At 47.2% G+C, this 22,854-nt stretch overlaps 10 protein-coding genes across 10 annotated transcripts; 5 read left to right on the forward strand and 5 right to left on the reverse strand.

Moving 5' to 3' along the window:
* Positions 1-597: 597 nt before the first annotated feature.
* N7455_010457 (uncharacterized protein) lies at positions 598-2,182 on the reverse strand (the record flags this gene model as incomplete). The annotated part of the gene is made up of 2 exons (XM_040955002.2): positions 598-1,746; positions 1,799-2,182. The coding sequence occupies 2 exons, from the start codon at positions 2,180-2,182 to the stop codon at positions 598-600; spliced, it is 1,533 nt and encodes a 510-aa protein (XP_040814538.2).
* Positions 2,183-3,901: 1,719 nt separating this feature from the next.
* N7455_010458 (uncharacterized protein) lies at positions 3,902-4,560 on the forward strand (the record flags this gene model as incomplete). Its single annotated transcript, XM_040954935.1, has 3 exons — positions 3,902-4,190; positions 4,273-4,380; positions 4,451-4,560. The coding sequence occupies 3 exons, from the start codon at positions 3,902-3,904 to the stop codon at positions 4,558-4,560; spliced, it is 507 nt and encodes a 168-aa protein (XP_040814737.1).
* Positions 4,561-4,849: 289 nt separating this feature from the next.
* On the reverse strand, positions 4,850-6,238 carry N7455_010459 (Rieske [2Fe-2S] domain protein; the record flags this gene model as incomplete). Its single annotated transcript, XM_040954863.2, has 1 exon — positions 4,850-6,238. The coding sequence occupies one exon, from the start codon at positions 6,236-6,238 to the stop codon at positions 4,850-4,852; it is 1,389 nt and encodes a 462-aa protein (XP_040814529.2).
* Positions 6,239-8,025: 1,787 nt separating this feature from the next.
* N7455_010460 (uncharacterized protein) lies at positions 8,026-9,788 on the forward strand (the record flags this gene model as incomplete). Its single annotated transcript, XM_065606459.1, has 3 exons — positions 8,026-8,545; positions 8,635-9,521; positions 9,576-9,788. The coding sequence occupies 3 exons, from the start codon at positions 8,026-8,028 to the stop codon at positions 9,786-9,788; spliced, it is 1,620 nt and encodes a 539-aa protein (XP_065460422.1).
* A 688-nt stretch (positions 9,789-10,476) lies between these two features.
* N7455_010461 (uncharacterized protein) lies at positions 10,477-10,999 on the forward strand (the record flags this gene model as incomplete). Its single annotated transcript, XM_065606460.1, has 3 exons — positions 10,477-10,612; positions 10,673-10,752; positions 10,796-10,999. The coding sequence occupies 3 exons, from the start codon at positions 10,477-10,479 to the stop codon at positions 10,997-10,999; spliced, it is 420 nt and encodes a 139-aa protein (XP_065460423.1).
* A 568-nt stretch (positions 11,000-11,567) lies between these two features.
* N7455_010462 (uncharacterized protein) lies at positions 11,568-12,194 on the reverse strand (the record flags this gene model as incomplete). Its single annotated transcript, XM_040954978.2, has 1 exon — positions 11,568-12,194. One exon carries the CDS (start codon positions 12,192-12,194, stop codon positions 11,568-11,570), a length of 627 nt encoding a protein of 208 aa, XP_040814717.2.
* Positions 12,195-14,277: 2,083 nt separating this feature from the next.
* N7455_010463 (amidohydrolase) lies at positions 14,278-15,879 on the forward strand (the record flags this gene model as incomplete). Its single annotated transcript, XM_040955019.2, has 1 exon — positions 14,278-15,879. The coding sequence occupies one exon, from the start codon at positions 14,278-14,280 to the stop codon at positions 15,877-15,879; it is 1,602 nt and encodes a 533-aa protein (XP_040814699.1).
* A 337-nt stretch (positions 15,880-16,216) lies between these two features.
* On the reverse strand, positions 16,217-16,658 carry N7455_010464 (uncharacterized protein; the record flags this gene model as incomplete). The annotated part of the gene is made up of 3 exons (XM_040954835.1): positions 16,217-16,284; positions 16,349-16,446; positions 16,519-16,658. 3 exons carry the CDS (start codon positions 16,656-16,658, stop codon positions 16,217-16,219), a joined length of 306 nt encoding a protein of 101 aa, XP_040814739.1.
* Positions 16,659-17,211: 553 nt separating this feature from the next.
* N7455_010465 (uncharacterized protein) lies at positions 17,212-17,907 on the reverse strand (the record flags this gene model as incomplete). Its single annotated transcript, XM_040954843.2, has 1 exon — positions 17,212-17,907. One exon carries the CDS (start codon positions 17,905-17,907, stop codon positions 17,212-17,214), a length of 696 nt encoding a protein of 231 aa, XP_040814618.2.
* Positions 17,908-19,157: 1,250 nt separating this feature from the next.
* N7455_010466 (uncharacterized protein) lies at positions 19,158-20,742 on the forward strand (the record flags this gene model as incomplete). Its single annotated transcript, XM_040954910.2, has 2 exons — positions 19,158-19,206; positions 19,265-20,742. The coding sequence occupies 2 exons, from the start codon at positions 19,158-19,160 to the stop codon at positions 20,740-20,742; spliced, it is 1,527 nt and encodes a 508-aa protein (XP_040814625.2).
* Between the last annotated feature and the right edge of the window lie 2,112 nt (positions 20,743-22,854).

Raw genomic sequence — 22,854 nt, forward strand, 5'->3', positions numbered from 1 at the left:
GGGGCGCGAAGAGATTTCGGGATTCAACTGTGGGTCCTGGAAGTTATGTGAACTGTCAAAACAACATTTTGAACGTTTCTAACATTCGATCGAGTATTTTCAATTAGAGATCAAACTATCCGTTGGCATCCGACAGTAGTTGAAGGTGTCGCTATCAATGAATCATGATTTGTGGTACTCCGTATATCATTCCAATCTAATTCAGGGGGTTCTTGGGCGGGAAACATTTTCCCCCCTGAACATCCCAGCAACTTGACATTTTACAGAGAAAAATCCAGCTAATATACAATTGGTACGCATGTACAGAGTAGAAATATACAGCTTGAATTTATAGAAACCAATTGTAGGGTTTAGCGAATAGGATTTATGATAATTCACATTTACATTTACATTTCCTGAGGGTGGCCCCTGGCGGAAGATCACTAAGAAAAATAAACAGTTAGCGCACCTAGGCACAACATTTTGAAGGTCTAAAAATAGAGAAAACATACAAAGAATTAACAAAATACAAACAAAGCGACATCTGGCCTTAATATCCAAGAGTTGCCATGACAGTTACATCCGTGTGAATGGTAACATTTTCTATGCTAGAGGACTTCAAAGACCCTGGTGTACAATACCCTGTCTAGGCTTAGAAGGCCACTGCACCGTAGAAGTTGACCCGAGAACCTGACCGGCTCTATCCAGAGCACTGACAAACAAATACCGACCCGTCGGGTTGGTAGGAGCAGGTATCTCCGTCTCAAAGCCGTCTTTGGGAAATCTCCCCAAGCAGACCGACTCTCCTCCGACACCCTCAATATCGGTCCCATTCAAAGACCACATAGACACCTCCGTGGCTCCATTCCAACTCACATACACTCGTGCATCATCCACAGCAATCTCTGGCATGGCCTGAGGATGACCAACCCGGGGACTCTTCGAGATCCGGTAGCTGCGGATTTCCCCACTATTGAAGAATGTCTCGGGTCCCATATGAACATTGCAGAGCAGAGATCCGTTCGAGGCGTATTCAGCCCAGTTCGCGTTCGGGCCAAAGCCTAGAACCACATTGCCGCTATCCAAGATTTGCATCGATCCACTGTTATCCGTGAGAACACTATTCGGACTGATGTATTCATGCTGCAACTGCACAGTCATCTTCTCAGTGTCCAAACCCACCGTCAGGCCCCGGGTTGGACCTGTTACTGGACGACCAGGGCAGTTCCCGTTGTCGAAGATTGAAACAATCCGCCCATTTTCGTGGAACCGGGCATGGTGCTGACCATTGAAAGCTGTCGCGGCACCACCAGATAGGTCTTTAAACATATTTCCTTTCCCTCCTAACTTCCAGATCACAACACCGGTTCGACCATCGACATAGACAATAGAGCTCATCATTCGACAGGAGATGAGGTAATTGCCAAGATCGTCTTTCTCGATGCTGTTGACATGGAATAAATCCGGTGCGGTTTTTTCGCTTTTACCATCGCCCGGCTGGAAATGATAGTACTCCTCAAAGGTATAATGGTCTGAAGCTCGCCACTCGAATAATACCTCTCCTGTCTGGACTTCGATCTCCTGGAACCCTGCATCCAGAATGAATTCGACTTCCGGTGGTGCCTCGAACGTTGTTTGGTTCACCGCGAAGACACCATTGATCACCAGCAGTGCCGTCCCTGAGGGGCTCAAGGTTAACTCGTGCGCATCGAGCTGCCATCCATTTCCTGAACGGATTTGGTAAACTTCCTCGTAGCGGGAGTTTATCTAAAGGACATTAGAGCCATTCCTAATACAATGCTGCCAATCAACAACTTACCAATGCATAATAGCTTGAATCTATAGAAAGGGAGACAATGTAGTCTTCTCCTCGAAAGGATTGTACGTCTGCTGTGACATACCCGGTCGAGTGCCAGACGAGATACCCTTTTGTATCGAGGAGCATCACTCCCGGAATATTCACTTGCTTTCCCCAATAGGGCACAACGGTGTAAATGCTCTCATTATAACACTGTGCACTTTCCTCATGAATATTCAGGATAGGTCCAATCGCGTTGGATGAGTGGTACAGCTGGTGAGGCCATCGATCGAACGCTCCAAGGTCATATGGTCGCGACCGATACAGCGGAGGGATATCAGCCAGTGACTCGCATGTCACCAGGAGCAACGCCGCGAGTTTTAAAAACATTGTTGGACATCGCATAGTACCGCAGGATTAGAGAGAAACATGGCAACCGTATGAGATATGGCCTGTAGCCGATGTCGGGGGGTTATCCCAGCCTCCGCTGCGCCAAGCAGATGTAAACATTGGGGAAGTCTTGGGGCTTTTGTTTTGTCGGAACACCCGCGCTTTTGTTCGTCTTCGCGGAACGGAATAGCTGGTGCAATTCTAGGGCTTCTTGTAGAGTTTATCGATTATTCTCTCGTGGAGATACCGTTTGAAATATTAACATTTCATGATCTATCATGTACTACGTGAGTTTCAGAGTCCTAGGGCTACAAAGTAGTGGTAATTGCGATGTATCCAATCTAATTGATCTGAAACCCCCTGCACGGTCGCACCGTGCAAGGAACATCAACGCCCATATGTCCAGCTTGCAACAGATCAATGACGTTATACCAATGCCAACGGGGCAGGTTTCTTGGCTATAGAACCGACCTTGGTTGCCATTGCATATCACGATCTCGGGTGGATTTGACTTCAATATAGGGGTTAACTACTCCGTATTCGATCCCAACATACCATAATAACCCCACCGGTCAGTGAGAGACAATATACATCGTAACAAGGCATAAACTTCAATTGGAGTTTTAAAAAAGATACTGTGACTGGTAGGGCAATATAAAAGTCAGTACGTTCATGTAACGAGGTGTGTTTATGGTGAGAGCTATCTTCGGCACGTTGCCAAAGGCTTCAAATAAATAAACTATGACACCATAGCCTTGGTAGAGTGGAACTAGTTTGTTAACCTTTAAATAGTCGGCGATATTACTTCAAGCCCGATGCTGTGAGATTGGGATTTACAAAAGCAACCTTGGCATACAACACTTGAGATATGCGGCGGGCCTTACATCGTAGAGGCGTCCTACTGAAGCCACCTCGAACTCCAATCAGAAAAGCCATCGGCAGCTTGCAGTAAATCGTCCTCTTTGTCTCAGCTCATCATCTTTTACTGTCATATGATATTATGGAAATAGCTTGTTCGTTTGCTTAGACGATTTCTCACTAACAGTTTTCAGCAAATCGACCTTGAGAAAGACGAAATAGGTCTCAGCTATCAAGAAGTGATGTTACAACGGACATTTGAAGATGATAAACATGCTAATTTATTCTCATAGATGCCCGAAGCCGAATAAAAATGTCTCACTTCCCCTCCGCCAATTCTCTAGTTCTTCGTAGTTCCTCGCAACCCCAGTCCCACTTAGGCTTGATGGAGTAAGATTTTCGCCACCCCAACACATCACTGGTACAGACCCATTTTTGGTTGTTCGGTTGACATCATGACCTCCAGCGATCAATGCAATATCTGTTGTCGATGGGGGGATGATCATCTCTTGGGGAGTGTTTCTTTGCCTGGTCTTCTAAAATATGAACCTCCGACTGGAGGGCCTATACAGAAATGGAGTTCGCTATTAATTTCCAAAAGAGCAAGTAATCAGAAAATCATCTGTAAAAGACATGCTATGATGGTGTATCCCCACATCTAAAAGTTCGTCGTAAACAGTCCATGCACATAAATATTGCCTTCCCTCTTGTTCTTTCTTTTTTTTTTACATTTCAACTGAAAATAAACCCCAGCCTCCAATCTCCAATCTCCAATCTCCAATCTCCAGCCTCCCACCTTATTACCTTTTAACTTCCCACTTCGAAACAAATCTTCCTCTCACATCACCTCAAAACATCACTTCCAAAAACACCAAAATGAAGTTCCTCGCATCCCTTCTCCTGCTGGCTAGTTCTGCCGTCGCAGCTCCTCTCACGACCAGACAGTCCAAAAACTTCCACCTCAAGTCTACCGGCGCCACCAATGCGGATCACAACGACCTATACGTCTACGCCTACCACACGGGCGCAGGTCTCAACGACGCCGTTCTCACCAAGGATGCCAGCATAGCCAGTCCTTTCTATCTGAATGGAACGAACGCACTCGCTGATTTGAAGTCTGAATTCCCTTGGGGACTGATTGCCACCGGCAACACCAACTATGGTTGTGAGTATCGCCACATACTTTGGAAAAAGTCTTCTTTGTCATATTGCAGTCTGGACTAACCTGATATTTTCTTTCTCTTTAGCCTGGGAACCAATGGTTATCAACGCCGGCAGCGGCGGCAGTTCAGGGTACTCCATCAAGGGCGACAACTTCCAATGGTCGGAAAGCAGCGGCTTCGGTGGCTGGCTCGGTAAGAAACACCCCGCGTCTTTGTTCTTTATCCACATTTTTAAGACCATGGCATTAACATCTCCAAACAGTCTGTGATTGGTACCACAATGCGCCCCAGCTATTCTACCTGAACCGATACTACACCCCCACCATCCCCTCCAGCTGCTCCAAGGTCCAGCTGAAGACTGAATACGTCTAGATATTCCCACGGTCGCTTGGGTGATTTGGCTCTTTAAATGGCACTTAATGATCGACGGTCGGGAGTCAGGACCTCCTAATGTTTACTGTTAATAGCGATTTCAGCGAAATAATGAATATGAAATGCTTGCTTTCTTTCTATGTACATTCTGCTAGTTCAAGATTGGGATATCAAAAAAAAAAAAAAAAAAAAAAACACTAGCAGGAGAAATGATCAAATCGCTGATCAACCGCGTGACATCATGTTTCAACGTAAAGCGTTTCCCTTTCCTTTCAATCGTCGTGCCCGGTCATGAAGCTGCAATTCCCGCACTGGGAACACACGAGTTCTCATAATAACGCTTGTCCATTCCAGCCTGCAAGCGCGCTTCTTCATTAAATGGTCCCCGAATCGGACCCTTGAAATGCCTCTGTACATTCGACCGGAACACCTGAACAGGATCCGTCCCCTCCTGGGCGCAGATCCACGTCAACCACCGATGACCAGTCGTAACATGTGTAATTTCATCGTTGTGAATAATCTCCAGCGTCGCCACACTCTCGCCATCACCAGCTTTGCGGAACTTCTCAATCGTCATGGGGTTGACATCCAAGCCTCGAGCCTCGTGTACCAGCGCGATAATACTAATTCTCGCTCGGAGGTCGTATGCAGTTTCAGTTGCCGATAGCCACAGACTGTGGTGTACCGGTAGCGAACCAAAGCTAGATCCCATCTCCTCGAGTCTGGTGCGGAGGAGGGAGAAGTGCTTAGCCTCGTCGTTCGCGACCTTCAGCCAGTCGTAGAAGAATGCGCGTGGGAGTTCCTGGGACGTCCCTTCGGTTTGGAATGTCGCGAAGCGGATGCAGATATCGATAGCCAGATCGATAGCCCACAGTTCGATATTGGCTAGTGCATGGAGCATGGCAATGCGGCTCTTCAAGGTCCCGCCTCGTCCTGCCTTCGGCATGTGGCCCGGGTCAACGGTTTCCATTTTCTCGCGTGGCGGCTGGTCAGGCGGAGCGACGGTTCCTCTGCCAAGCGGCATGGGTGAATCGGAAGCCTCTCTAGCAGTGAAAATGGAGAAAAGATGTGTAGTCAGCTCGATCTTGTGCTCTGGATTGGCGGTGTTGAGAACGTGCGCGGCCCAGTCACATAATGTCGCGTCGTCGCCGAGATAAGTCGCTATGCCGGGATCCTCTCGATCCGCAGAAGCAGATTCAGAAATAGAAACAGAAGCAATAGCAGTAGTGATCGCAGCAGCCGTCTCCGTAGGTCGCGGGTGCTTGAGCTTAACCTTCTCACTAACAGGATCGACACTAGTAAGTCCCACGCTAACCCCATCCTCAACGGGGAAATCCAGCGCAACAAACTCCCCGCGCACATCCACAGGGAACGTGCAGGCCTTAATACCGACGCTGGATTCACCGGTCTCTACATTGAAATCGTATGCATGCCACGGGCACGACACGACATACGCCGAGTCCTCGATATCAACCGAGGAATCGGCCATCGGACCGCCGGCATGTGGGCATTCTGCCTCCATGGCGTAGTACGACCAGCCATCATTGGTCTCGTTGAATTTCAAGCTTGATTTGTCGATCGTCGGGAGCCTGAATAGAACCACTTTCTTGTTTGTGGTCAGACGGACTACGTATCGCGCCTGCGTGAAGTCTGAGAGTTTCCCGCAGTTGATCCACATCTTGATTTGGGCAAGCGTCGCTTGAGGGATGTTTGGCGTAATTGGATGGGGTTTGTTTGAGGCTTTTCGCCCTCGATTGATTTTAACGATCACGTGATGGGCTTTGTATTATGGTCCCACTTTTTGATGTGGTCCTTTCTTTATATAGGGCCGTTTATATAGGGGCTTATATAGGGGCACTTATATAGGAGGTTTGTGGTTTAAATTCCTAGCCCAACCTTGGTCGCTATCTCTACTCCGTACGATTATTGCATATATGATAACCTGTGAGAACTAATCTCCAGGCCGCCTCTTTGTATACTATCGACGGCAAATTTTTCGCCTAACGCGGGCTTCCGGCCGCCACCATCATCCTCTGTGTTGGCCATCCTTGAAAGGGAGAAGGTGATCTATTCAATCCTTCCCATTTTTACTCGTATTCTCATCCTGAGAATTTTTAAAGTAAAGTTGAAAAATACATGGTCCAACGCAATAATTTCAATCCTATGAATATCTTGTAAATTATAGTGTAAATTATGTAATTAATATGTCATGGATACGATGACGGCAACTACTGGTACATATAAGGTATGTGTACGGAGTAAACAATTTGTAGGAATAATTTGAAAGCTTATTACATTCAACCTTCATAATACTAGCTAATGGATCAGGTAGATAAAGTCAATTGGAATAATGAAATAAAGAAGACATAGATCAAACATTGAAGAATAATATGATGGAAAATAGTCAAACACCACCAATAATACAGATGTAAAAATATGGTGGAAAATACCGTGTCCGTACATAGGGGCATTTTGAAAACTCTGCACAGGTGTTGAAAACCAAATCATCAGTTGAATATGTACTCCGTACTCCGTATATCGTAAAAGTTGGAGTGTGTTTATGTTCTTAATGACATCATTTGTTGAGACTGCACTAAACTTTACTGATTTGCCTTCCTTCCAGTCTAATGGTTTTCCAAATTATATTGATATACATCTCGTATACGGAGTAGCTGGGGCCGGATTACTTGGAACACTAATGCCTAAGTCTAATCTACCAACGAATAGATAGCGGTGAAAGCGCTGTTGGATATGCACGTAGACTCCCAAGGTCGGGCGCATGTCGGCGAGTAATCGAGTCTTGATATGCAGCACAGGAAAGTAAAAGTTGTCACTCACGGCGTTTATAGGAATCCCTTTAGAGGTCGAAGAACCCCTAGGCTAAAGTGTGACTGAGGACTGCGGTGGACTTGAGACGCCTGGTTCCCCAATAAACTGTGGGCCTCGCTTGTTGGTCTCAATTAATAGTGTCCGCAAACCAGAAAAGTGTGTCGCAAATTTCCCCTCAGCGATTAGGAGAACTATTTGGTTTTCCTATAATAACTAGGCTTAGAACCTTGGAAGCCATCATACATTTACATAAATTCACTTGAAGTGCCTAGGTGACTCAACTAGCTTACGTTAATAGTGTGTGAAGTGTTGAAAATTACGTGGTTTCAGTACTGGTATTTATCACGTCTGTGACAACTGCCCTTCGACCACGATTTATCCAAACACACCTGAGCACATTTTGCGACAGGGGGGTTGGAAAAGGTCTAGGAAATAATTCCTAGTGTTTGCTCATTTATCGCGCTCGTCTCTCATCTTTCATCTTTCAACATTCCAAACTTTTCACTTTTCAGTTCGCGTTTCCATACCCAGAAACCTGCACAAGTGACGGTTTTTACACTGCCTTATGTGAGACCGGCTAGCCAACTCTAACGCTTAGCTAAAGACTAACGTTACCAACAGCACAACTACCTGAAAATGGATGGTGGTCCTAACCATCCCATCAAATGGTGGACGTATCGAGAGGGCGTCCGGTCCCAACTGCCAAAATTTGAGTCCCTGCCACAGGATGGTCTCAGGTTAATGCAGTCCTATCAGGCTGTCCTTGACAACGATGAGACTTTCACCCAATATTTCTCAGACGAGCCACTTGAAAGTTACACCGTCGAGACGCGTCTGAGGCAAACATTGGGCATTCATCCTCCGTCTTCGTCGGACTCTGGGCCGTCTAGAAGTGAGAACGATGCGTCTATTAGCTGGGTCAACATTTTCCGACACGGCAGTTTCGAAAAGCAAAGTGACGGCTCATACTACTGTTACGATCAAGGAAACCTCGTTCAGATTGATGAGTCTCTTCACAAAAGCATCCTTCTCAACCGATGCTTCCTCCCGGCAAACTCCTACCTGTGGCCAAGTCCCACTGACGCCGAGAGGGAGTCCAGAATCACTTTGGCCATCGAGGCAGACGTCTTGGAAGAACTTGACCAAAAAATCAAATGTCCGTACTTCCCAGTTTCTTTTGATTTTTCTTTTCTTTTCTTTTCTTTTTATGCGCGTAGATCATGGGAGACATACTAATGGGAACAGACGTGGAGAAACTGAAGCGTCTCCAGCTGGCACTGAAGAAACGCCGATCTAAGCTTCAAGGTATTCGAGACCCCGTGAAAAGGTCCCGTACGCCGCAAACCCCCGGTGCACAGTACCCTACCCCAAACGAGTCACGTCGTCTCACGATCTCTGTCAAGGCACACGATACCCGTGCACGCAGTTCATCCGAAAGCTCGGGAGTCTCAAGTGGATCCGACATCCCTTTCACCATCCCTGTCTCAAAAGAAGTGTCTCTTGACAGTGACAGTGACGATCATGATGCTGTGTTTGACAACCCACGCCAACAAGAGAATTCAAATCCCACCAATCTCATCGCCGACAGCAACCAGAAGCCATTTGATAACAAAATGGGAGTGTCGGTCTCTGGACTTCTCAGCAACAGAAAGCCCGAGGTTGCACAAAGCCGGGATGGTACACAACAGTTTAAACAATTCCAAGGAGACATGTCAGCAAAACACCAGCTCCATGGCAGCTCGGACTTGATGCGACCCCCTCCGAAAAAGCAAAAGATTGAGGCCGCTCCGTCCCCAACAAATATCGAAACCAACGACCTTGGTGAAGAACTGCCAATGTGGAAAGAAAAGGTCGACACACCCATCAAACCGGAGCCCTCATCTTCCACCACAGGAACACGACGCAAAGGACAAAAGCGAACACGGAATAACTTCACCGACTACGAGAAGCAGCACGCCCCAGCCTGGTTCAAGAAGCAGTTAGACGCAGGAATACCCGCGGCCGATGTTGAGAAGGCCTATCATAAGAAGTTCGGTGTTTTCCACCGCTGGCTCACACTGAAGCTTTGGGTGGACCGGTTGGAGGAAAGGGCAGCTAAAGCTAAACCCCCAAGCAAAATCGTGGTATTGAAAGTACAGCTCCCGTTGCATCTTCATTTGGCCTTCTTGAATGACAATCCCTCCTAGCCGATTCGGGCGTTCCCAACGAGCCGGAAAATGCCACCACCAGCCGCCGTCCCAAAACCTACTTATGCCGCCGCCCCGCCCTATTTATCCCCATACCCCCTATTCCGGTCCCCCGGACAACCTCATGGCCCAACGGTCATGTACGAGCTTGATTGGCCATCCAAAACGGCTGGATCACCGCCAATCAAGAGTGGCCTTCCGAACGTTTACTGATGATACATGAGCCTGGATGTCGGTTGTTGCAGGTCGTTCAACTGATATAACATTTGAACAAGTTTCCAGAGCTCAATCAGTTTGCTCGCGGTATGTTTCATTATTTGATAATGCTCTGGACATTTGACTAATCCAAGTTCTCAGTGAATTCTTATCTAGCAGGAAGTTTCGTCTAGGGTCTATGGGATTCTTCGTACGACTGGTCAACACTTAGCTTCATAACATGCACATGTGCAGCTTTTAGTACTTCATCTGGTTCTTACCTTGTAATACATAATACCATTCCTACTATTTGAGGGCACTCACTGTTTGTGTACTCCTTTTGTTATTACTCAGCAAGCAGTGAAAATGCATCCATAATGGACGATCTAACTAGCCGTCAAATGGATCCTGTCCATACATAAGTTGTATCATCGAAACGTTATTGTGAAATGCAAGCCTACATAGGTATAGTAGCAACAAGTTTTTCAGTGGTCCTCCTTTCTGCTTGATCCTCCCTGATTCCATTGAGGTCTCTACCAGACCTCAGACGAACAAGAGACCGTACAGGCGCCGTGTTCAATCTTCCACACGCTCATACGCCATAGTAACTTGGATGGATATACTTTCTGAAGTAACAACCCCAGATCAGCTCGAGCGCCAGGAAAATGGCATGTACTGGTGTCGTGTTAACGGAAGGGTAGTTGAGATGTCTGCGGAGGATTACTATTTCATCGCATTGGGCTACCCGCAACGCATGATGCAGTCTTCACACTTGTCTGGAGCATGGGAAGAACAAGATACAGCCGGAGCGGTGAAAGGACAAGAAGTCCTCCCTAGCAATAGTAAGTTTTCAGTGTCCCCTAAGCAGTTATCTGGATACTAATATAAAACAACTGCCACAGAATCTATCAACAGCGCTCCCAACAAAACCCGAAGCTCAGTTGTATCAGATCTCTCAAATCGATCTGAGAAGATCACTACCGTGTGTCATACTCGGGTGAAAAAAAACCTCACGCAAACCTCAGATGAGGCACGCGAATTTCACGGAGGCATCACGATTTCACGCCAATCAGGTAGAGTCTGGTTTGCCTCGAAACAGCCAGGGCTTTCTGGCCTGGGCGCCTGTTTTGGTCACAGGCCCAGTCCGACCAGAATACGGCCCGATGAAATCTGGAATTCAAACCTACATTGATGATGGCAGGGCAGGAAGCGCGGGTGTCCAAGAATAGTCCCAGTCCGAAACAAGTACACCTGGAAACAAAGATAAACGTCCAACTACTCCGGCCCGTCGAAAGTATGTTTCCATTCCCTGGGCCCCCTCCTCGAAAAAGGGAAAGAAAAGGGACCTTGGTCCTTCTGATGATGCGTGTGCCCATTATGGAAGTCTGAAATCGGGCCCCGCGGGACTAGATTGTTAGGAGTCAACTTTGTTATGTTGGTATCCAGGCCTGCAACAAGCCAGTCGGGATCTCACAAGCAGGGTGGAAGGAGGAATGAAATGCTCAAATTGCGCAGTGGAGGTGTGGTAATACTTGGCCGAATACATGATATGAAACTGCTACTCTGTACCTACTGTAAGATTCATAATCACAATGAAAGTGTACTCAAAAGCGATGATGCAGTCGTATTGACAAAATTAGGTTGTAAGTACATCAGGTATGAGCTCGCCATAGGGGCTCAATAATTCGTTAAAAACATGGAAACTAAAGAGTCGTTTCATAACGAACGTATGCGGCAAATAGAAAAAGTACCCCTGAATCTACCGTAGATCCTTTAAGAATGTCTAATGTTCCATTCTTACAGGGCGAGAGCAAGACCCAGAACACCAGCGGCACCAGCAAGGCTCATAGTGATACCAGTAGGAGCGGCACCACCATCAGCACTGGTGGATGCAGCAGATCCGGACGCCGATGCCGAAGCTGAGGACGAAGCAGCGTCCGAGCCAGTGGCAGTGGAGGAGGAAGATGAATCCGTAGCAGAAGTAGAATCGGTAGAGGACGAAGCGTCAGAAGACGATGCGCCAGAGGATGAAGCGCCAGAGCTGGAAGCACCGGTGGAGGTTGCTGAGGCAGTGCTGGGGGCGCTGCTACCGCTGGAGCTGGTGATCTCGGCGGAGATGGACGATGCGAAGGAAGGATAGTATCCGACAACGGCAGTGGTGACGTACTCCTTCACGCTGTCGGGAAGGCTGCTGTACCAGGTCGGCCAGGAGTTAGAGACGATGCCTTGCTCAACTTGGGAAAGGAAAGCGGCGGTGTTGGTGGCTTCGGCCCAGAATGAGGTTGGGACGGCGGTTACGAGAACCTCAGCAATGGAAGTGGGGAGTATATCCGAAAGATTCTCTTCTACGGATTCACTGGTGTCGGCCGGGGCGGCGATGGCCATGCTGGCGAAGAAGAGGGTTGCAAGAGACTTGTACTGCATGGTGGCGGTTGTAGGAAGTATATACTTCGGGTATAAGATGGAGAAGATAAAATGGATGTGAAAAGGAGGTGTTTGTAGGTTACTTAAGTAACTGCAGGAACGAAAGAGAAAAGAACCAGTATCTGGGGGCTTTATGCTTAAATACGTCCGGTGTGTTGTCATAACGCCTAGAAGCTATCGTGAGGCTAGGGCTCTAGCGGCATAGCCCGAATGAGCCCATCGCGCTATGTTCCCGGGTTCCACCATTAACGGCCAATGGGGGCCTCGTCGCCCCCAAAAAGTGTCGATCAAGTGGGACAAGGCGCACCTAGGATATTTCATCGCGCAATCCTTCGCCCTACAATATCAAGTGTTGGGGGTTAGGTCCACACCCTACTACGAAATTACCCGGCACGTTACAATCTACACGAGGCTGCTAGAGGCTAGACGATGTCCCCCATTTCTTCTGCTCTCAGAACTCCTACAAGTTGTGATGGGCCGCTGGGCTTGACACTGCAGTCATAGTTGAAGGTTCGGCGTTCTATCCGATTGCCAAGCCCTAAGACTGCATTACGCACGCCTTCTTTGCACGCCTGTTCATCATTGGGGTTGGAGGCTCTTGGATATTTATATGACATCATTTTCTGGGGGCGGGAAATTTTTACTTGGAAATAATCATTATGTACTGCCTTTGTTTGCACGGCGTTTGACTGGTGATTGGAAGGTGGTGTTACCCGCACCTCGTCTTGTGCATGAGGTTGTCGGTGCGATCCGAGGGTTCAATGAGATGATATATTATTATTGGATCTATAATATGGTTTATGCACTGCCCACGCAAACATATTGCTGATCATCATCCGTGGCAAGTCATTGGCACAAAGTATCGAAAAAGAACAACAAAATACACAGCCCTGGAGCGTATGTTGTTTGTGTTAGGTAAAAGGTAATATATACCTGCATTCTGAAAGCGAATCAGCCTACAGCAATGCCGAGACATATTAAGTTGGGTCTGTTTCAGTGCTCTTTGACGGACACCCGCAGTGCTTGGAAGGTTCATATAGCCACCATGGGTACGTACTTTTATTCTCGGCGTTCGTAATGGTCATGAGCCAATTCAAGCCCAACTGTCGACATCTTGCATTAAGGATGATGGTTAATCCTGTTCACCGATTGCTCACATATTATACTATTCATGCTTGCGTAGATGTATAAGAGGCACCATGATTATATATATCTCTCTCGCATCAAATGTACTGACTGTATTAAAGTTGTAACTGGGCGTAAGCTATCAAACTCCATATAGAATATTCCTTCGAGTGACGCATCAAACACTGTTTCAACTGGCAAAGAAACATGAAGGTAGTGAGTCCCGCGTCAAAGAGTATTATTGTATTGCCCTTCACCGTCAGACCAAGGCTACTACGCCCGGCCCCACTTGATATGTTCAGTCAGATCAGGTTTTCTTTTTGGGCAATTTCCTCCCTCCATTACTGATATACTAGAGAAATTGAACAATAGGAGAAACCTGTGGAGAGACAAATTGTTGAAGTAAAAAAAAGACCCAGCGGTCCCAGTATGAAGGAATAAAATGGTTACAGAAATAAAAATCAAGTGCAAAAAGAAATCTCTCCCTCGGGGAATCGAACCCCGGTCTCCCGCGCTTATCGGTTTTAATGACAAGCGGAAATCATCACCACTAGACCAAGGAAGATAAGATGGTTGAGTTACTGCTCGACCACTTGGCTGGTTGATGACAAAAAGAGGCAGCAAGTGATTGATGAGCCATCGCAACTGGAGGTTGTGAACTCAAACCACCAGCCCCTCTCCTATCATCCAATAACCGTGCAGTTTAATGGCCGGTCCTTGCAAGCAATATCCCCTCTATGCTATCTTACGACGTTATGGCCAGTCTCCGTACTGGAGATAGCCCGGCCCAAATCCCACCATCCCCACCCTTCAATGTTCTCAAACGGAAAGTCCTGGAGAAGCCCGGGTCTAAGAGCCGAAGAACACTCCGATTTCCCCGCATGAAGCAATAAATACTTCAGAGATGGCCGTATTCTTCCTTGTGCGGGCCTGAGAATAAAAAAAAAATCTGGGAATCATGACATCCGTTTTCAAAAATGGGCGCATCTTCATGCCCTCCCAAGGCTCGAATGATAAGGGGAACTTTGCTGAGAGCATGATCATCGAGAATGACAAGATCTCCCACGTCGGCTCTCTCGATGGAATAACCATCCCAGAAAATGCAAATGTCATTGACCTGGAAGATCGCACTGTCATTCCAGGCTTCATCGATGCCCATGTACACATTCTTCATTACGGACACTCATTGCGCAAAGCCAACCTCATCGCATGCACCTCCCTCGATCAAATCCGCGCAGCCATCAAATCTTACGCCGAAGCCAATCCATCTCTGCCGCGCATATTATGCAGAGGCTGGATCCAATTATCTACCAATGGAGTCGCACTAGCAAGTATGCTGGACGGTATTGACCCACGTCCCATCTTTATTGACTCCTTCGACCTCCACTCCATGTGGTGCAGCGAAGCTGCTCTCGATGAGATGGGGGCTCATACAGCCCCCGATCTTCCCGGTGGAACCATCCACCGTGATGAAAATGGAAGAGCTTCAGGCCTACTCGACGAATCAGCTATTATGAACCTTGCATGGCCTCATCTAGAAAGTCTTACCTCCACGGAAGACAAACTGAGTGCGTTGGACACTGCAGTTGCTGCATACACCGCTGCCGGGTATACCGGACTAGTGGACATGGCCATGGACGAAGGAACCTGGGAGATTCTAAATCTCTACCGTCGCGATCATACCATCCCATTCCACATCGGCGCACACTGGCTCGTCCCCTTCTCAGCGGACCAAAACGCCAACTTCAAACACGTGGATCGAGCAATCGAGTTACACAACCAATACAACAAGCCAGATTTCCACGTCCTCGGAATAAAGCTCATCTGCGATGGTGTTATCGACGGATGCACTGCCGCTCTCCTCCAACCGTATACTGGTAAATCCGATCCCGTCGACCCAATCTGGCCAGAGAATATGCTACAAGAAGTAGTCCAGCGCGCGGACTCCGCAGGTATCCAATGCGCGATTCATGCAATAGGCGACAAAACCATCCACCAAGCAATCAACGTGCTATCGAGAGTCGGCACGCCCGGCCGAAGACACAGAATCGAACACCTGGAGCTGACAACCTCGGAAGACGCCAAGCGACTCGGTCAGCTGGGTATCACGGCCTCGATTCAGCCTGTGCACTCGGATCCTATGCTTTTCAAGGCCTGGCCTGGTCTTGTGGGCCCCGAGCGGTGTAAGCGCGCATTTGCGTACAAGGACTTCCTAGATGGCGGTGCTCCGATTGCTATTGGAACGGATGCACCTACTGCAGCTCACTTTCCTTTCCCTAATCTTTACAATGCTACTACTAGGCGCTCGGCGCTTCAGACTGAGACTGATGATACTGTAAACGCACATTTTAGGTTGGGGTTGGCTGAGGCGGCTACTGCTGCTACGGCTGGTGCGGCTTATGCGCGATTTGCTGATTCCTGGACTGGAAGTCTGCAGAGGGGATTATATGCGGATTTCTTGGTTGTCGATATGAAGTGGATGCCAGAGTCATTGCTTGAGGCGCGTGTCTGCCAGACTTGGTATCGGGGGAAGAGGGTTTTTGATTCTTGCAGTGATTGACAGCGGTGGCTTACAGACTCCGAATTATATAGAAGAATACAAAGATATAACAAAATTAGAATTGCTTTTTGAATTTCTTATGACGTTGGGTTGTACTTCTATGCGGGGTGGGCATCACGGTGACATCACCAGTACACACTTTTGCCCCCATGAAGCAATTGAGGCCGTCAAGATTGTACGATGTACAGGACACAAAGTAAAATGTATAGCATAAATTCACATTTTTAATTTACAGCTTATCGTTGCTTCATGAAGGCATCACGCCTAGTTCCGATCCAAGTCTTCCCTCTGAAACTTCCAGTGTAGTCCAGGGTCCAACAAAGTATATCAAGACAGACTACTCTTCAAGTTGTTCGGGGTGCGCTTGGAGCCCACGGTCGGTACTTAGATCAGACAGGAAGGAATCTGATGCTCGTTAGTACATTGGATATAATACCAAAATTGTAGGTCGGACATAATGAAGACATACTGCGATCTACCTCCTGGGAAGAACGGCGCTCTGTGTTCTTGTGAACACCTTCCAAGGCATGTTGGTGTGCAAGCTCAGAGCACATTGCGCGGGAAGATCTGTTTTATTTGAATCGATTAGTTACCGGATATACTTCAAGGAAAACTTGCGAGGTTGTGGTCTTAACGCACGGGGCAACTTCTCTGTCTACCATGATGTCCTCCTGTTTGACATTGGATTGGTCTTGCTGTTGATCCTCCATACTCCCTAGAGAGCTGCGTCGCTTTTCGTAATTGGGATCTAGGGGGTTTTGATCTCTGTCGGTTTTCATGTTCGAAGCGTAGTAGATTGTGTAGTGGTGGCAAATCAAAGGTTGGATATGTGTAAAGTGTTGAAAAGCAAGTTCGCTTGAAAATGTGTCGGAAACTAAGAGAAAATAAACTATTTATCTTAATGTTTAAATGCGGGGAGTCTTCGATGTCATAAGTTGGGCGTGGCGAACTTATGATATAAACACTTCTTGCCAACCTATCAGAGTCATTTTGCTCCTGGCATTTGAACAATAAATGTCGTCTGTTTTAACTGTGGAATAAAGAAACAAAAAGGGGGATTAGTTAGTGTGATACTCACACGGAGCTGACTTGGGGCATCACGAAAGGCGAGATAGTTAATCATAGTCAAATGGTTATGAGGTCAAGTGCTCGTCAATGAATGGCACGATGGCAAAATTAGTAATATTCTGGTCTTTTCGACTATCTTTGGGATTCTGGAATAAAAGGGTAAGAGGAGGAGAGATGTGAAAAGTATAGATATAGTGATCCTCTTTGGATCATCGTCCATCCATATATTTCCCCCATGCTCTACTCCAGCTTCCGACGACGACATCATTGCGCCATCTCATCCTCATACCCATTCCTGTTCTTCTGATTGCGCCTTCTTGCATCCTTTCCCTTTTCTCGTTTAATCTTAGCAGAGGGCTTTCCTATTTGTTGACTTGCCATCGAGTCCAAACCATTGGAGGCAACCCCAAAGACTTCCAAGTCTCGATGGAAAGTAGTAACACTCAGTTTCCAAGAAGGAGACATATCAGCCCCATCTCTTAACAATGAAAGCATTTTCGCTAATTCTTCCACGAAAGCAACACTCCGGTGGCGGCCCTCCTCACAACACACAGTCACAACTAGTGAGATATTGGGTTCCTGGTGAGTACTAGTTGTCGTGATTTCAGACTCGTTGCCATGGCTTTTTGGCCCCTCGGAAGAACTACTTTCTCGAGATAATGCATCGCAAGATGTCTTGAGTGAGTTGACGATCTCATTCTGCGTTCTTTCAAGGAAGCTTCCCACGATTTCATTCTTCAGAAACTCCTTCCGTAGTCGAGGTGACAGGCCAGTTGCCATGGCACGTAGATTTCGCGGTGGATTTGGAAGATGGCGAATATTGTAAGACAACAGAATTGAGTTCTGTTCCTGAATTTCTGGTGTTACCAATGGGCCATTGGCACGACCATATGAGTAGAGTGAGATACTGATTGATGGGCGTTCCGACGGTTCTAGGCAGTTGCCCACCGGGACAATCATCGTCAGTTGAGCCGAATAAAAATTTTATCTCGTAATCTAGTCTTGTCTCCGAAATATGCCTGGTTGATGTTAGTTTGTCCGTTTGTTGAATAACCTAGATACATGCAAACAGGGAAGCAGTTACCTAAACAAGAAAAAAGACTAGTACCTATTAGGCAATGAAATGCGATCGCGGGAATGCAATCGATCCGCAACAAACGGTGGTTTGGCAGCAGAGCCCAGATCCGAATTCATAGGTTCGAGATTTTGATCATTGGAATATTCAATAGATATCGAAATTGGACCTTAAGAGTTTATGACTCACATGCGGCTGAAGCGACCGTTGAGTGCTATTAATAGGTTTATGATTTTATAGAAGGATAGTCAATTTGAATAGTAGGGATTTGGATAGTACGTTAGAGGGTGACTGACGGCTATTGAATCGGATATCAAACTCGAACAAAGATCCAGCAGTCATCTGGGGAGTCACTATTTTACCTAAAATGTTCTGATTGATAGTGATTAAAGTAAATTAAGCCATTCTCTTGGCTTCATAAGGTGAGCCATCAGACCCCACCACATCTTGGCTGCTTGATACAGCCTAGGCACAATATAGAATAGAACGAATAGCTATCCAATATTGAAGCTGCGATATCGCTAAACGCGGAATGATAGATAATGACTAGAGCAAAAGATCGTCTTCTAGGCCTGATCGACGAAAATCGTCTAGCTCAAGGTAGGGTAAGCTGAACTTGATTCGCCTCGGGATGAATCCCACCGGGTTGACAAAGCCAATGTGGAGTGTAGAAGCAGATCATTTAGCTAATTCCTTCATCTAAGCACATCAACAAAAGAGCCGGTCAAAGCAAAGTCATTGACCAACCACGTTGTGTGAAGTTGAAATCGACCCTGGGGCATATTGTCACTAGTCCTAAAGCGGCTATTGTCTGGAGAACTGGGCCTGTGGTGGGGAGAGGATCACTCTGTTCGGATCCTAAGTTGAGATGGCGCGCACAAATTTTTTCTTTTTCGTAGATCAGAAGGGTTTATATATGGCTGGAATTTTCTGTTTTCTGAAGGTTTAAGCTTGAAGAAACCAGATTGTGGTTTGCAACTACGATCTATATCAAATCTTTGAAGTGAAAAATTACATCATACCTCCAAGTTCGGTTCACTCCGGATCACCACGCGGAAGAGAACCACAAAGACAACCAGAATTTGTGAATCAGAACTAGCCTTGAAGAGGTTCATTGAGTCACGGTGGGATCGGAATGGTGTTCGCACGTGGCGATGTCTCCGGCCATGATGATCAGACAATAGGTAAAACCAGAACAACACCGGCACCCGAGATCTAGAATATTGACTAACAGCAACACAGATCATCAAGACCCCAGCAAGGATGTAACAATTGTGTCCTGGGATGGACCCCGAGATCCCGGAAACCCATACAACTGGTCTCTATGCGAGAAATGGCTTCTCACAGCTCTCGCCGTGTTCGCCACCTTCATGACTATGATCAACGGCACAATCATTACAGTAGCCCACGATCCCATGAATGAGTTCTTTAACATTTCAGACGCCAATTTTCCTCACTCCTACTGGCCCGTTACATCATGGGCCGTTGGGGGCGGCTGTTTCTCCCTGCTGGTCCTCCCGCTCATGGAGGATTTTGGTGTGCGATGGGTGTTCCTGGGCACGTACGTGACCTTCCTCTGCTTCGTTGTGCCCCAGGCTGTGGCACAGAACTTTTACACGTTGGTCATAACGAGATTCTTTGCCGGAGGTTGCGTCTCCATCCTCGCTAATACCTCTGGCACGGTGATTGGGAATGTCTGGGACACGGAGCGAAATCGAAATGTCCCTGTCAGTCTTTTCATCGTTGCATACTTGTCGGGTAGTAGCATTGGGCCTGTCATTGGAGCTGCTATCTACCAGGCTCTCACGTGGAGGTGGATTGGCTATATCCAGCTCATGTGGTATGGTGCTTTCTTCCCTCTGTACTTCTTTTTGTTCAAGGAATGTCGTGGAATTGCCATCCTAGGACAGCGGGCCAAAGCTCTGCGCCGTGAGGGCAAGAATGCCTATACCCAACACGAAATCGACACACAAGGGCAGTCGATTTTGAGCATCGTGGGCCACAGTGCGAGCAGGCCTCTTTTCCTGTTCTTCACCGAGTCCGTGGTGTTTGTATCGACGCTGTGGTCCGCCTTTACTGTCGGTACATTGTATCTGTTTACTCAATCTGTTGAGCAGGTATTCGCAGAGCTGTACGGCTGGACACCCGCACAAGCTGGTTACGTCCAAGCAGCGGTAGTGATCGGAGAGCTTCTGGGATGGGTGATTACCTTGTTCTCGGGAAAACTTTACTTCGACTCGGCATCCCGCAACAAAGAAATCCCCGGCACCCCTATCCCCGAGGCCCGGCTTTATCTCGCTATTTTGGGGGGCATATTCGGTATCTCGGGTGGTATGTTCACATACGCCTGGACGTCATACCCCGATTTTCCGTGGATCGCACCGGCCGTTGGCCTCGCCATGGTAGGGGCCGGTAGTGTCATTGTTGTGACGGGAATCTCGGACTATGTGGTCGACGCTTACAGTAAATACGCGGGCAGTTGTATGGGTATCATTGCCACTGGTGAGAATACCCTAGCGGCTTTCTTGCCTCTAGCTACTATGAGCATGTATTCTCATCTTGGCCTTGAGTGGGCTAGTACGGTACTAGGCTTCATTGCGTTGGCTTTATCTTTTGCTCCGATATTGGTGCTTATCTGGGGCAAGAATATCCGAGCACGGAGCCCGTTCATGAAGGAAGCCATGGTGGAGAAGAGGAGGAAGAGCATCGACTCTGTTTGACCGGGCTTGCTCTGTAGACAAACTGCTTTAAAAGACATATTGCACATATCAAGAGACTTTAGAATATGTTTGCTATCTTCACTGGATATTTTCTCGCGTCTCAAGACAACATTCTCGCATCATGAACCCTATCCATAAGCAAGAACACATGGGGACCGAGTGAATTAAAATTAGATTGTAAATTGAATGCCAAGAAGCGAGTGGATCTCAATTGGAAGCAAAATATCAACATAGTTTGAATCAGGGGGAATTCTCATCGGACTCGAAAAACTCGGAGATATTTCAGATTGCGGATTAGATCAGGGATAGTGATATGACGCTAACCCGAAGTGAACTTCCCCCTTAACCTCCACACCCATGTGTTCTTTCCACATGTATTGTCCCAAGGCCGTTGAGGCAAGGTGATTATTGCCGATTACCGTTGTTGTTTTTTTCGAGATTATATCTGTTAGTCACATACTGACCAACTAGAAAAAAAAGGAAGAAGAAAAACAACGCCACAAAACAACACTACTCCATTGCAATCAACGATCCAACAACCAGGTTAGGAGTACTCCGTAATAGCCGGATTACTCCATTAGTCCTGCTCCTCTTTCAAGAGCAGGGGGTTAGACGGGCTGAACCGCATCCCCTGTTCCTCGACAAGTCGTCGACCGACATATCTTTCCGCATGCAGTTCCTTGCATGAGAAGAGGAATAATGCCCCCACGTTTCTCGCAACGGCTCAATTGTCGAAATTCTAGATCGTTTCAGGGCCGACGATCAAACGTCTCTGCAGGGTGCCCTGCGTGATGGCCTGGCCTATGCACATGTAGTAGTATACTCCGTACTCCGTGCTCCGTACTGCATTTGCACTAGATGGATACCTCTGCCGAGAATAGTGTCTGCTAGCTTCCCAGGGGGCCAGGAAAACCTGGTCGAAGTTGAAACCTCTAGCTAGAGTCTATATTGATGAGGTCTGTACGAGGATTGTGGATTTGGTCCTTTTTTCGGGCCCGATCTGGTACCGCCGGCTCCGCTGGGCTGGGCACTAGACACACATGTTCATCTTGGTTCTCCTTCTGTATTCGTTCATTTTTGTTTCGATGGTTGCTAGTCGTGGTGCTGGGGCGAACTACTCCGTACTCCGTAGTCAAGATCTAACTAGGGTAAAGGTTCAACCGGGTTAATTTTGGGTTTTTTTGTTCGAGGATGAGACATTCTGACACATAGATATACACGCTGATCTGATAGTGATGATCTCCGTGGATGGAGATAACATGATTGTGCAGGATTCGATCTACGCCGTACTCTGTGCGTATACGGAGTGCACGGAGTGAACAGAGTAAACTCTTGTTCGTTAGACACATGCCTGTGCAACCACCTCGGAATTGGACCAAGCTCTTTTACGCTACCGATATCATTGAAATTTCTGCTCAGGAGACGGTCCCTATACGAGCTATAGCCTATCGAGTCCACATGCTGTGGAGTGTATCCAGTGCCCAGCTTGGAATTTTGCCCTGTTTCCCACTCTCTGGGTAGTTAGGGTACCTGTTAACCAGGTGGTCTGGAACTTTGCTCATCTTATTTACGACATGGCTGGCTGGGGAAAAGTGGAACGAGTACGAAGTACAGAGTACAGGGACTTCGTACAGAGTCTAGGTACACACATACATGTTTATTTGGTGGTTTGCATCGTACATGTAGAAAGTACTCAGGTACAAACGATTGTACAATTGATAGGTAGTAATCCTTCAAGGTACTAACTACCTTGTAAGGGGTACTCGGTACTTTTTCCCCATTAGACGAGTCTCATTGGGCCAAAATCGATCAGTCGGACGTACCGGATGGACGATCACAAAGCCACAGCCGTTTATATCAAAAAAAAGTGCACCAGAGCTCGGAGAAAATACCAGGGGAAAATTCGGGAGGTTTCAATGCGTGTAAGCGCCCACTGCAACTCTGAAACAACAGGGCGGGTGCTTCAGGTCGCAGCGCCAGTTTGATGAGTCTTGGCTGTCTCCACCTATTTTCCCGTTGGACTCACACGGTCTTTTAGTCTAGAAGGATCTCTGAATGTGGCAAGTGATATGTTTATCACTTGTTTATGCAGCCTGGTCACCATGTGGATTG

Source organism: Penicillium solitum (assembly GCF_028829755.1).
Source record: "Penicillium solitum strain IBT 25940 chromosome Unknown utg000008l_segment0_segment0, whole genome shotgun sequence".
In the NCBI taxonomy this organism is placed as follows: Eukaryota; Fungi; Ascomycota; class Eurotiomycetes; order Eurotiales; family Aspergillaceae; genus Penicillium; species Penicillium solitum.